Source organism: Bombina bombina, chromosome 3 (assembly GCF_027579735.1).
Source record: "Bombina bombina isolate aBomBom1 chromosome 3, aBomBom1.pri, whole genome shotgun sequence".
In the NCBI taxonomy this organism is placed as follows: Eukaryota; Metazoa; Chordata; class Amphibia; order Anura; family Bombinatoridae; genus Bombina; species Bombina bombina.
In genome coordinates this window covers 946850011-946863348 of record NC_069501.1, presented here as the reverse complement: position 1 = coordinate 946863348, position 13338 = coordinate 946850011, and the positions used below count along the sequence as shown (strand labels likewise).

Sequence of the window (13338 nt, the reverse complement as noted above, 5' to 3'; positions counted from 1 at the left end):
ATGAGTCTCTTGCACACCAAATTTGGAAGCTTTAACCCTTAAAATAACGGAACCGGAGCCGTTTTTATATTTAACCCCTTTACAGTCCCTGGAATCTGCTTTGCTGAGACCCAACCAAGCCCAAAGGGGAATACGATACCAAATGATGCCTTCAGAAAGACTTTTCTATGTATCAGAGCTCCACACACATGCAGCTGCATGCCATGCTGTCCTCAAAAACAAGTGCGCCATTACCGGCGCGAAAATGAGGCTCTGACTATGATTAGGGAAAGCCCCTAAAGAATAAGGTGTCAAAAACAGTGCCTGCCGATATAATCATATCAAAATACCCAGAATAAATGATTCCTCAAGGCTAAATATGTGTTAATAATGAATCGATTTAGCCCAGAAAAAGTCTACAGTCTTAATAAGCCCTTGTGAAGCCCTTATTTACTATCTTAATAAAAATGGCTTACCGGATCCCATAGGGAAAATGACAGCTTCCAGCATTACATCGTCTTGTTAGAATGTGTCATACCTCAAGCAGCAAGAGACTGCACACTGTTCCCCCAACTGAAGTTAATTGCTCTCAACAGTCCTGTGTGGAACAGCCATGGATTTTAGTTACGGTTGCTAAAATCATTTTCCTCATACAAACAGAATTCTTCATCTCTTTTCTGTTTCTGAGTAAATAGTACATACCAGCACTATTTGAAAATAACAAACTCTTGATTGAATAATGAAAAACTACAGTTAAACACTAAAAAACTCTAAGCCATCTCCGTGGAGATGTTGCCTGTACAACGGCAAAGAGAATGACTGGGGTAGGCGGAGCCTAGGAGGGATCATGTGACCAGCTTTGCTGGGCTCTTTGCCATTTCCTGTTGGGGAAGAGAATATCCCACAAGTAAGGATGACGCCGTGGACCGGACACACCTATGTTGGAGAAAGCAAGGTGAGGTTAAGAGAGATGGGCTAATGAACGCTGCAGGTGGTGAGGGGAAGGGGTAATAGAGTAAAGTAGTTTGTTAAAGAGACAAAAGGTGGCAAAGGGGAATAAAAAAGATATTGGGCATTTTTACAAAATAGTCAAACAGTGGATAAAACTCAGTATTAAAACAGAACTTGCCTTATCCCTTGTCCAATCCTTGTTCAATTCTTGTATAATTCTTGTGCCTCACTTATAAATGTTCACTTAAGAGATGTGAACAGATGATCTTACAATACTGCTATCTAAACCTGCATTGCTAACCCTGCATTGCTACCCCATAGCAGTGTGACATTTTTAGGCCAGCACATTCAGCTGATTGCAATAAATTAGGTAATGACATGATCAAAGACAGTCAAAAGGCCAATTGGGAAAGTTTGATTCAGGGTGAGATAAGAAAAAATAACCGACAACAGAATTTGTGGGAAGCTGGGGTTATAACATTAGTGAAATTAAAAAAATAGGAATTATAACAAGCATGACAGGGTTTGAACATCACATAGATAAAGACAAGATATCAGCAGAGTAAATACATAACTTATTACACAGACTACAGACACATACCAAAAGAGAGACTTGCAATACAAATGACACAAAACAGGAGAGTTGGCAGAAGTTGAATGCAGGGACCCAATTCACATACCAAAAGAAATAGTATAAGAAATAGTATGTTTATTTGTTAATATATCAATGACATTTTTGGAGTGTGGATGGGCGATGTTGGAACCCTGCTTAAATTTGTTGACGGACTCAATCTAGCAACTAACCATATAAAATTTAAAGTGGTCTGGAGTGAGAAATACCTTGATTTCTTAGATGTGAGTAATCAAAGTAGGTAACTCATTTAAAACTGACCTGTTTAAGAAAGAAAAAAAGACTGTAATAGTCTACTGAAGTATGATAGTGCTCATCCCCCTGCTTTAATGAAATCTCACCCATAGTCAACTACTGCGGGTTCACAAGATTATATCAGATGAGAACATAGTTGACTTAAAGAGATGGGAGATAGATTTATGGAAAGAGGACACCCTGAAACTATAATTAAAAAGGAAATTGAATCAGTTAAATCTATTCCTAGATCTAATTTGCTGAAACCTAAAAGTACTAGTGATAGAACTAAAAACAAAGAAAATAAAAATTCAAGATTAATATTTAGGTCAAAGTTCAACGCCCAAAGCACAGAAATTCAATGTATTATCAGGAAACACTGGAATGTTTTGTCTAGCTGTAATCCCACTATACAAGAATTTCAGAAATGCCCTATGCCTGCTTATAAGAAGGGTATGAATATCCAAACAAAACTTGTGAAAGCAGACATAGGGTCTAATATTAAATCGGGTCCAAGATTCATAACCACTAGAAACCAAGGTTGTTACCCATGTTTGGGATGTTCATGTTGCAGCAACATGACTAAAGGATTAGTGTTTTACCATCCACATACAGGAAAATAACAGAATTTATGCTTACCTGACAAATTACTTTCTCCAACGGTGTGTCCGGTCCACGGCGTCATCCATTACTTGTGGGAATATTCTCTTCCCCAACAGGAAATGGCAAAGAGCACAGCAAAAGCTGTCCATATAGCCCCTCCTCAGGCTCCGCCCCCCAGTCATTCGACCGACGGTTAGGAGAAAAAAGGAGAAACTATAGGGTGCCGTGGTGACTGTAGTGTTTAGAGAAAGAAATTTTTCAAACCTGATTAAAAAACCAGGGCGGGCCGTGGACCGGACACACCGTTGGAGAAAGTAATTTATCAGGTAAGCATAAATTCTGTTTTCTCCAACATTGGTGTGTCCGGTCCACGGCGTCATCCATTACTTGTGGGAACCAATACCAAAGCTTTAGGACACGGATGAAGGGAGGGAGCAAATCAGGTTACCTAAACAGAAGGCACCACGGCTTGCAAAACCTTTCTTCCAAAAATAGCCTCCGAAGAAGCATAAGTATCAAATTTGTAGAATTTGGCAAAAGTGTGCAGAGAAGACCAAGTCGCTGCCTTACATATCTGATCAACAGAAGCCTCGTTCTTGAAGGCCCAAGTGGAAGCCACAGCCCTAGTAGAGTGAGCTGTGATTCGTTCAGGAGGCTGCCGTCCGGCAGTCTCATAAGCCAATCGGATAATGCTTTTCAGCCAGAAAGAAAGAGAGATAGCAGTAGCTTTTTGTCCTCTCCTCTTACCAGAATAAACGACAAACAAAGAAGAAGTTTGTCTGAAATCCTTTGTTGCTTCTAAATAGAACTTTAAAGCACAGACTACATCTAAATTGTGTAACAAACGTTCCTTCTTTGAAACTGGATTCGGACACAAAGAAGGAACAACTATTTCCTGGTTAATATTCTTGTTGGAAACAACTTTTGGAAGAAAACCAGGCTTGGTACGCAAAACAACCTTATCTGAATGGAACACCAGATAGGGTGGATCACACTGCAAAGCAGATAATTCAGAAACTCTTCTAGCAGAAGAAATAGCAACCAAAAACAGAACTTTCCAAGATAGTAACTTGATATCTATGGAATGTAAGGGTTCAAACGGAACCCCTTGAAGAACTGAAAGAACTAAATTTAGACTCCAAGGAGGAGTCAAGGGTCTGTAAACAGGCTCGATTCTGACCAAAGCCTGTACAAAAGCTTGTACATCTGGCACAGCTGCCAGTCGTTTGTGTAACAAGACGGATAAAGCAGAAATCTGTCCCTTTAAAGAACTCGCTGACAATCCCTTATCCAAACCTTCTTGGAGAAAGGAGAGGATCTTAGGAATTTTAATCTTACTCCAGGAGAATCCCTTGGATTCATACCAACAGATATATCTTTTCCATATTTTATGGTAAATCTTTCTAGTCACAGGTTTTCTGGCTTGGACCAGAGTATCTATCACTGTCTCTGAAAACCCACACTTGGATAAAATCAAACGTTCAATTTCCAAGCAGTCAGCTGCAGAGAAACTAGATTTGGATGTTCGAATGGACCTTGTACTAGAAGATCCTGTCTCAAAGGTAGCTTCCATGGTGGAGCCGATGACATATTCACCAGGTCTGCATACCAAGTCCTGCGCGGCCACGCAGGAGCTATCAGAATCACCGAGGCCTTCTCCTGTTTGATCCTGGCTACACGCCTGGGAAGGAGAGGGAACGGTGGAAACGCATAAGCTAGGTTGAATGACCAAGGCGCCACTAATGCATCCACTAGAGTCGCCTTGGGATCCCTGGATCTGGACCCGTAGCAAGGAACCTTGAAGTTCTGACAGGACGCCATCAGATCCATGTCTAGAATGCCCCATAATTAAGTCAACTGGGCAAACACCTCCGGGTGGAGTTCCCACTCCCCCGAATGGAAAGTCTGACGACTCAGATAATCCGCCTCCCAGTTGTCTACTCCTGGGATGTGGATTGCAGATAGGTGGCAGGAGTGATCCTCCGCCCATTTGATGATTTTGGATACCTCTCTCATCGCCAGGGAACTCCTTGTTCCCCCCTGATGGTTGATGTAAGCTACAGTCGTCATGTTGTCTGACTGGAATCTTATGAATCCGGCCTTCGCTAGTTGAGGCCAAGCCCGGAGAGCATTGAATATCGCTCTCAGTTCTAGGATGTTGATCGGAAGAAAAGACTCTTCCCGAGACCATAGACCCTGAGCTTTAATGGAATCCCAGACCGCGCCCCAGCCTAATAGACTGGCGTCGGTCGTGACAATGACCCACTTTGGTCTGCGGAAACTCATTCCCTGAGACAGGTGATCCTGGGACAACCACCAACGGAGTGAGTCTCTGATCATCTGGTCTACTTGAATCTTTGGAGACAAGTCTGTATAGTCCCCATTCCACTGCTTGAGCATGCACAGTTGTAATGGTCTTAGATGAATTCGAGCAAGGAACTATGTCCATTGCTGCAACCATCAACCCTACTACTTCCATGCACTGAGCTATGGAAGGCTGCAGAACAGAGAGAAGAACTTGACAAGCGTTTAGAAGCTTTGACTTTCTGACCTCTGTCAAGAAGATCTTCATTTCTAAAGAATCTATTATTGTTCCCAAAAAGGGAACTCTTGTCGACGGAGACAGGGAACTCTTTTCTACGTTCACCTTCCACCCGTGAGATCTGAGAAAGGCTAGAACAATGTCTGTATGAGCCTTTGCCTTGGAAAGAGACGACGCTTGAATTAGAATGTCGTCCAGATAAGGTGCCACTGCAATGCCCCTTGGTCTTAGAACCGCTAGAAGGGACCCGAGCACCTTTGTGTGAAAACTACTTCAAACTTTAAAAAACAACTTAAATAAACAATCGATTTAGCCCTTAAGAGTGTCCACCAGTTAATAGCCCATAATAAGCCCTTTATTCTCTCTGAGTCTAAGAAAATGGCTTACCGATCCCCATGAGGGAAAATGACAGCCTTCCAGCATTACACAGTCTTGTTAGAAAAATGGCTAGTCATACCTTCAATTGCTGTACCTGCGTGGGAACAGCAATTGATTTTAGTTACTGCAGCTAAAATCATACTCCTCTTTTAAACAGAACTCTTCATCTCTTTCTGTTTCAGAGTAAATAGTACATACCAGTACTATTTTAAAATAACAAACTCTTGATAGAAGAATAAAAAACTACAACTAAACACCACATACTCTTCACCATCTCCGTGGAGATGCTACTTGTCCAGAGCGGCAAAGAGAATGACTGGGGGGGGCGGAGCCTGAGGAGGGGCTATATGGACAGCTTTTGCTGTGCTCTTTGCCATTTCCTGTTGGGGAAGAGAATATTCCCACAAGTAATGGATGACGCCGTGGACCGGACACACCAATGTTGGAGAAAATATAAATGTTTTTTTCACTTGTCTAAAGCCCCCCTTGCTAACCATTTTCTAAAAGTTGTCCATTAAATTAGTCAGCTTAGGTTTCAAATGATTGATCATGTTGAGAAACCACGTAGGGGAGGAGATAGGGAGTTGTTGCTTAGGCAGAGATAATCCTTTTGGATCTATGAATTGGGAACACTCGAACCCAAAGGTATGAACAAAGATTGGGATTTATCTGTGCTTTTGTAAAATTCATTTTGTAAATTAATTTTTGTCTTTGGGAATTAATTTGGTTTATTATTATGTTTTCTTGCTATCTTCTGGCTAAGTGATGAAATTCACTTTGTTCAATATATACCACTAGAAACTAATGTATAACATGATACTGCAAAACAGTTATTTTGTTGCTGAAGGAGTAAAGAAGGTGTTTGTTTTTCAATAGCGCCACCTAGTGGTATTAGAGTATATAAGTCACTGTTACATGTTTGTTTGGCATGGCATGACTAAGGGATAGCATCCCGAAACGTCGCCTGTTTGTTTTGTCTTCGTAACAATTGAATAAAAGTTACTTTGCTGTCACCTACTTGCTCTCTTTTATATTGTACTGGGGTCCATGGCAGTGACCCTAAGGTGACGTGCATACCTACCTGAGTGCTGGAACGCTTTTTCATTTTTGCTGTAAAATGCATGTCTGTCAAAAGAACTGAAATAAGGGGGCAGTTTGCAGAGGCATAGATACAAGATAATCACTGAGGCAAAAAGTGTATTTATATAACTGTTGGTTATGCAAAACCAGGGAATGGGTAATAAAGGGATTATCTATTGTTTAAAACAATAAAAATTCTGGTGTAGACTGTCCCTTTAACAGTGATCTAATTATCACAAGCCTCAATTACGGGTTTGATTTAAATTCTTATTAAAGAATCTATTTAAAAAAAATGAATAAAAATAATTAATAAGCATGGGGCAAATAATCATATTCACAATCATCAACTAAACAAATGTTTAATATGGCCACAGGCAGTGGCATTCAGCTTTATTCGGCACCGGGTCCGGATGTATTTATGTGTGTAACAGTGCAACACACAAATATCTGTAAGAGAATTTGCTCATGTCTACTAATTGTTTTTCGACGCAAGAATATTGAAAGTATGATATTCAGACAATGATCTTTCAAAATAGCTATAAAAGTGTTAAAGAAACAGCAGCTTACTTCATGCAAGTAGGGATATGTTATGTCAAGAAAACAAAAATAAGACAAGCATGCATAATTATGTCTTGCATCACTTTGCGCCTGAGAAATGAATTAAATCCCATGCATGATTAAATGGCTAGAACACCCAATAGCATGCAGCGTTACCAAATGGCTAGGTAACTAAACCAACCTGTCAGATGTAGGAAACGATACATTTTCTTCGTACATATCTCCTTCCAAGCCCAGACTGCTCCAGCTACTGCTGTTACCATTACTACCAGAAAAAAATAATATAGCTAAACAAGCTTAAGTCTAAAAATAAATAAATCTCAAATTGCACAAAAACATTACTGCACACATCAATCATAGTGAGTTGTGTAAATTAATGTTGTCAGCTTTCTCATGATTTATAATAAGAAATGAAGGCTCCTGCACTTATCAATTACTATATAACATGTAGCAGGGTCAGAGTTTTAATTTTGAGTTAAAGGTCTCTTTAATGAACTACCATTAAATAATTTAATCTTCCTTGTTCAGGTTCCATGAAAATCAACCACACGCCCTCTAAGTTAAAAGGTCACTTCATGCTACCCTTCTTCATGCTTTGTAAATAGTAGTCTGGAAAAAAAACAAAAAACAAAAAAACAACTATATATGGAGTTTCGAAGATGTCATGGGATAAGAACAAAAATGTGCAGGAGATAATACTGATGTCCTCATAAGTTAATACAAAATGATCCTTTTGCATGTCAATAATGAAAGGGCCATTTAATTTTGTATTTTATTCTTAATTTAATAAGCCAATACACCAAACTCCATGTGTTTTCCTTACTTCTCAGTCAAGTCAACATTCCCTAATGAAACACAAACAAATTTTTCTTTCATAACTGGTGCTAGCAAGGTAAGCTGCCTCGTTTAAGTTTTAGGGCCCAATGGTCAAAAACTCGCTGGCATGGAGTCTCTCATTCACACCCAGAACACTGCATTGCGAAATAAACATCTCTCAAAGTGAAAATTGTGTTTTTAAAATTCTTTGAGGGATCTCGCAGTACTGATGAGACTTCTTAGATCATCTCGCCTAAGCATAGAGTTTAAGATAATCAGGCCCCTAGTGACAAAATGGACATTGAGATAGAAAGGTGGGAATATGCAGAAACATGTACCATCATTGGGAAAATGTTCTTAGAGCTGCAATTGGGGTATTTTTGCTTGTTCAGAATCACTTAAGAGATTAAGATTTAGTTTAAATGTCTGAATCACCATTTGAGTCCCTGAGTTTCCGGGATGTCACAAGATCTGCCTCTGGAATCCCTCACTGTACAGAGTTGTCTCAGAGCATTCTTCTTGGTGACATTGGAAGTCTGTTCAACAATTCTTCACTTTAAGAATACTAACCTAGATTAAATTATATCCAATTAAGGATATATCCTACTTCTATCACAGGACTTGTGCTAAAGTGTATCCTTCATTACATATATAAATAACAGCTGCTGTGTTGTCTGTTTTGACAATAATGCGAATGATGAATGTGGGGCAACACCAGGACCTTAGATAAAAAAAACTGATGTGGTTTCTAAAAGACTCATCATAAGAACTGATTCTATACAAGACTATTTACCCTGAGTTCAGTGATGATTCCAAAAAACAAAAACAAAAAAACACATCAACTGTTGTCCAATACAACAGAAAACTGTTCTTCCCCATGTTAAACGTGCTTTCCCCCCTTATAAATTTAATTATTTCATGTCTGCATCACTCTCTGCATGCCTCCTGACATCACAACTTGCTTAAAAGGCCACAACAATCAAACAATTACATGCTGCAATTTGTTAAAGCATGTGATTTTAAGACCATTAACCCTGCACTATTGTGTGTTTAACCCCCACAAAGAGGTTAAACACACTGTAAAAGTACCACTCCGGACCCCCAGAACAATGCTGGTCGAAGTGGAAACTGCCTCTGATCCAATCAGCAGCGCTAGTGACACAGCCGAGTCGTGTCACTAGCACTGCTGATTAGATCAGCTGCGTTATCCGCTCGGGACCAGCAGTACTCTATTATGGCCCTTTAACTATAAAGTACTATTCTGTTTCAGCGGAGTTAAGAACTGCTGGAAGTGTGTAAACTGAGCTGAAGACCAGGTAAATGATGTATCAATCTATGGTGCTTTTCTTGTTTAGGTATCTTAGAGTTATAGTAAATTATAAACAGCTATGTTTCATTCCTATTAATATTTGTCAGATATATAGAAATGTATTTGTACATACCTTATCTACTCTACTTATTAGGTGTAGAACTAAAACCTTCTTTACTTTCCTCCTATATAGGATGTTTCTTGGCTTGTTCCATGTGAAAACAGATCAATAACTCTTAAACCATTTCTGGTAATGTGGGATAAATGAGGAAATAAAAGACAAAGTGCATAAAAAACTGAAATCTGTCCAATAACATAAGAATCAATTTGATGTCATGTTTTGTATATTTTTGATAAAAACTACTAAATCATAAAACAAAAAATGTGGGTTCTGTATCCCTTTACAGCATTCAGCCCTTGCTAAATACTTGCAAAAGGAGAGAACAGAAAGAAAAGAATGCTCAGGGTAAATAAGAAGTGGCATTTTAACTTGTTGGGTGGAGTGGTCAGGTGCATGTCCATTAACACTGAGGGAGGAAGGGTATTTTAGCAAACACTCTGTCATGTTGGACAGGGAAAATAATGACGACATTACATCATTTTACCCTGTAATATATCAGATTGTATTATTTACAAACAACGTGGGAGCACTAAAGAGAAGATTTTCTTTGTGACACAAAGAAAACAAGATGCTAGCAATCAGAATTAAAGGGACAGTAAAGTCATAATTACACATTCATGGTGTAGACAGAACATACAAATTTAAACAACTTTTCAATTTACTTCTATTATTTAATTTGCTTCCTTCTTTTGTTATCCTTTGCTGAAAGGTTTATCTAGGAAAGCTCACGAGCAGCAAAAAGAAACTAGGGTCTAGCTGCTGATTGGTGGCTGCATATATATACCGATTGTCATTGGCTCACCCATGTGTTCAGTTAGAAACCAGTAGTGCATTGCTGCTCCTTCAATAAATGATACCAAGAGAATGAAGGACATTTGATAATAGAAGTAAACTGAAATGTTTAAAATTGTATTTTCTACCTAAAGTTGTGAAATAAATGTGTGGGGGTTTTATGTCCTATTAAGGCTAGAGAGTAAAGATGTAACCTATGAGCAAGGACAACCAGACTTTAGGTCAATAGGATTAGCGCATATATCACAGATTACCCAGGTGTCCTGGGTTACAAAAATGATAAAACTGCAGTGCAAATGGATAGACCAAATTCTCAGGAACTGTGTATACAATAATGGATTGACTCAGTTGTTTTAGCTAGGTTTGAAATATTATAGTCTATAAAATATTTTATTTATAGTTCTGTGTCCTACCTAGCTTACTTTTTAGTTTTTTTTATTTATAGTTCTGTGTCCTACCTAGCTTACTTTTTAGTTTTTTTTATTTATAGTTCTGTGTCCTACCTAGCTTACTTTTTAGTTTTTTTTATTTATAGTTCTGTGTCCTACCTAGCTTACTTTTTAGTTTTTTTTATTTATAGTTCTGTGTCCTACCTAGCTTACTTTTTAGTTTTTTTTATTTATAGTTCTGTGTCCTACCTAGCTTACTTTTTAGTTTTTTTTATTTATAGTTCTGTGTCCTACCTAGCTTACTTTTTAGTTTTTTTATTTATAGTTCTGTGTCCTACCTAGCTTACTTTTTAGTTTTTTTTTATTTATAGTTCTGTGTCCTACCTAGCTTACTTTTTAGTTTTTTTTATTTATAGTTCTGTGTCCTACCTAGCTTAATTTTTAGTTTTTTTTTATTTATAGTTCTGTGTCCTACCTAGCTTACTTTTTAGTTTTTTTTATTTATAGTTCTGTGTCCTACCTAGCTTACTTTTTAGTTTTTTTTATTTATAGTTCTGAGTCCTACCTAGCTTACTTTTTAGTTTTTTTTTTATTTATAGTTCTGTGTCCTACCTAGCTTACTTTTTAGTTTTTTTTTATTTATAGTTCTGTGTCCTACCTAGCTTACTTTTTAGTTTTTTTAAGCATTTTAACCATTTTTTTAATTTATCAGCTATATTGGTGTTTAATACTCTCCTTTATCAGAATTGGCTGTGACATTTTTCTGCATCAGCTTTTTTGATAAATTTGGAAAATAAACTAACATTTTGTAATTATTAGCCTTTTTTCATTTTGCAAATAAATTAACATATCAGGCGAGTGTGAAAACTTTCTAAATATATAAACACATTGTTTGCTGCAATTGTTTTACAATGGCCATAGTCCCCCACCACTTGTCTTATGCGGGGAGGGATGCAATTCTGACTTGTTTCTGAAGTAGACAATGATTGCCACTGCCAATTTGTGAGCAAGGCATGCACTGTTTTCCAGTATCTTATGACATTTGCTGGTGAACAGAATTGGAAAACAGTTTTCAGAGTTAAATTACAGGAAAAAGGAACAAAATAAATAATATAATTTGCTTTTATTGAAGACAAAAATGACCTGGAACTGTGAATCTAAACACTTTCACAGATGCTTCCACAGACTGTTGTATTACGAAATGTCATGATTACTGAAGATAAATCCCATCCCTTGTTGCCTAACAGACCCCATGCAATCCATATAGATGTAACAATTGCATTTAAATACCTGTCACTGAGATGTAGGAAACTGCTGCTCTCATCTTGATGTTCATCTTCAAAACTCAGATTAGACCAGCTCCCAGTGCTCTCATCACACACGCTGACATTAGTATGTTGACTGGTAACAGATTCTGCATCTTTTCCATTAGAGCTGCTGGAAAAATGTATATCATAATATACAGGCAAGGTGATAAAATATAAACTGTTCCATATATATATATATAAAAAAACTGCTCATATATTAAAGAGATCAGAGACTTTCAAATCTCTAAATCAAGCAGTTTTCCAGACTGGTCATCTCTGACTACCCAAGGTCAACAAAACACTAAAAAGGGTATACAAGTGCTAGGATTTTATAGAAAGCAAAAACAGTGTGAGGTAAAAATATAAGAAAAGTTTGTAAAAATCCTGCCTTTATAAATAATTACTATTTAAGTCCCACCACCCTTTGTATCCCATAGTCCCCTTTGTCAGCCCTTTTCCATTTATTGTAGACCAATGCCTGCATTTATTATTGCACACACTACAGCTAGCGTATACTGCCTCGCACTATATCCCTAATATTGCTAGGACTCCCCCCCCAAAAAAAACAACAACTAATCTCCCTAAGGTTTAATGGAGAAACATAAAGTAAAGAAGGGGAGCAGCGCTAAGAGACGCAATAGGGTATCTACTATAATATATAAATTAATAAATGGGTGATACCAAATAGCTAGTGAGTGTGGACTTCAAATGCGGGTATATGTTATAGCAAATACTATTTATTGTTTAATTCATTGTATTCACGATTTGCTATAACATATACCCGCATTTGAAGTCCACACTCACTAGCTATTAGGTATCACCCATTTATTAATATATATATCATAGTAGATACCCTATTGCTTCTCTTAGTGCTGCTCCCCTTCTTTGCTTTATGACACTACCGCTAGTGTGCAATGCCTCCCCCTGCTCAAACACAGCCCTGTCGGAGGATTAAGATACACTATATAACAGGTGACAAAGTGGGTTAAGATCGCTCAATAGAAGCAAATAGTAAATTTATTTTAATTGTATGCTATACCTGAATCAAGAAAGCCTAATTTTGACTTCAATAATCCTTTAATAACTGTAATTAAGGATAATATTAAAAGGGACAGTCTACATCTTAGTCATCTTAAAGTCTTACCTTAAAGGGACAGTACACTGTAAAATTGTTTTTCCATTAATGTATTTTAAATGACTTGTTATACCAACTGCAGAGTATAAAATATTAGAGAAATTCCATTTTCATGCTTATTTGTGTATATGAAGTAGCTGATTTTGTGCTATGAAACCACAGCCTATTACAATGGGTTGAACTTAAAGGTGATATCAAGTTATGTTCTAAGTTTGTGTACACACACTAGCTTCCTTATCTTTTATTTGGCTGGAACACCAAAGCTCAATACATAGAGAGAACAATGAAAAAACATAATTTTATTACTTAACTATCCTGCATCCCACTGAGAGTGTAATCTCTTCTGCTGGCTGTGTATACTTAGGCTATTCAATAGCCTATACTCCAGTATTAATTTGTTCAGTATAGGTGGTGATACCACAGGCTAAATCAGCTATTTCAAATGCTGAAATAGGAGTAAAGGAGCTACTTGTAACCAATTTAATACACTTTAGCAGGTTAAAAAGATCATTG

General features: G+C 37.7%; 1 protein-coding gene across 4 annotated transcripts in view; it reads right to left on the bottom strand.

Annotated features, from left to right (window-relative positions):
• The window catches only part of AKAP11 (A-kinase anchoring protein 11), a 323323-nt gene that overhangs the window by 93150 nt on the left and 216835 nt on the right, over positions 1-13338 (bottom strand). For 2 of the 4 annotated variants that reach the window (XM_053707970.1, XM_053707971.1), the window contains exons 8-9: positions 11674-11820; positions 7138-7221 (exon numbers count right to left, since the gene is read on the bottom strand). In XM_053707970.1, coding sequence (XP_053563945.1) covers positions 7138-7221; positions 11674-11820 — 231 coding nt within the window. The remainder of the gene's footprint in view (positions 1-7137; positions 7222-11673; positions 11821-13338) is intronic. The other 2 variants (XM_053707972.1, XM_053707974.1) reach the window with 2 other exon arrangements.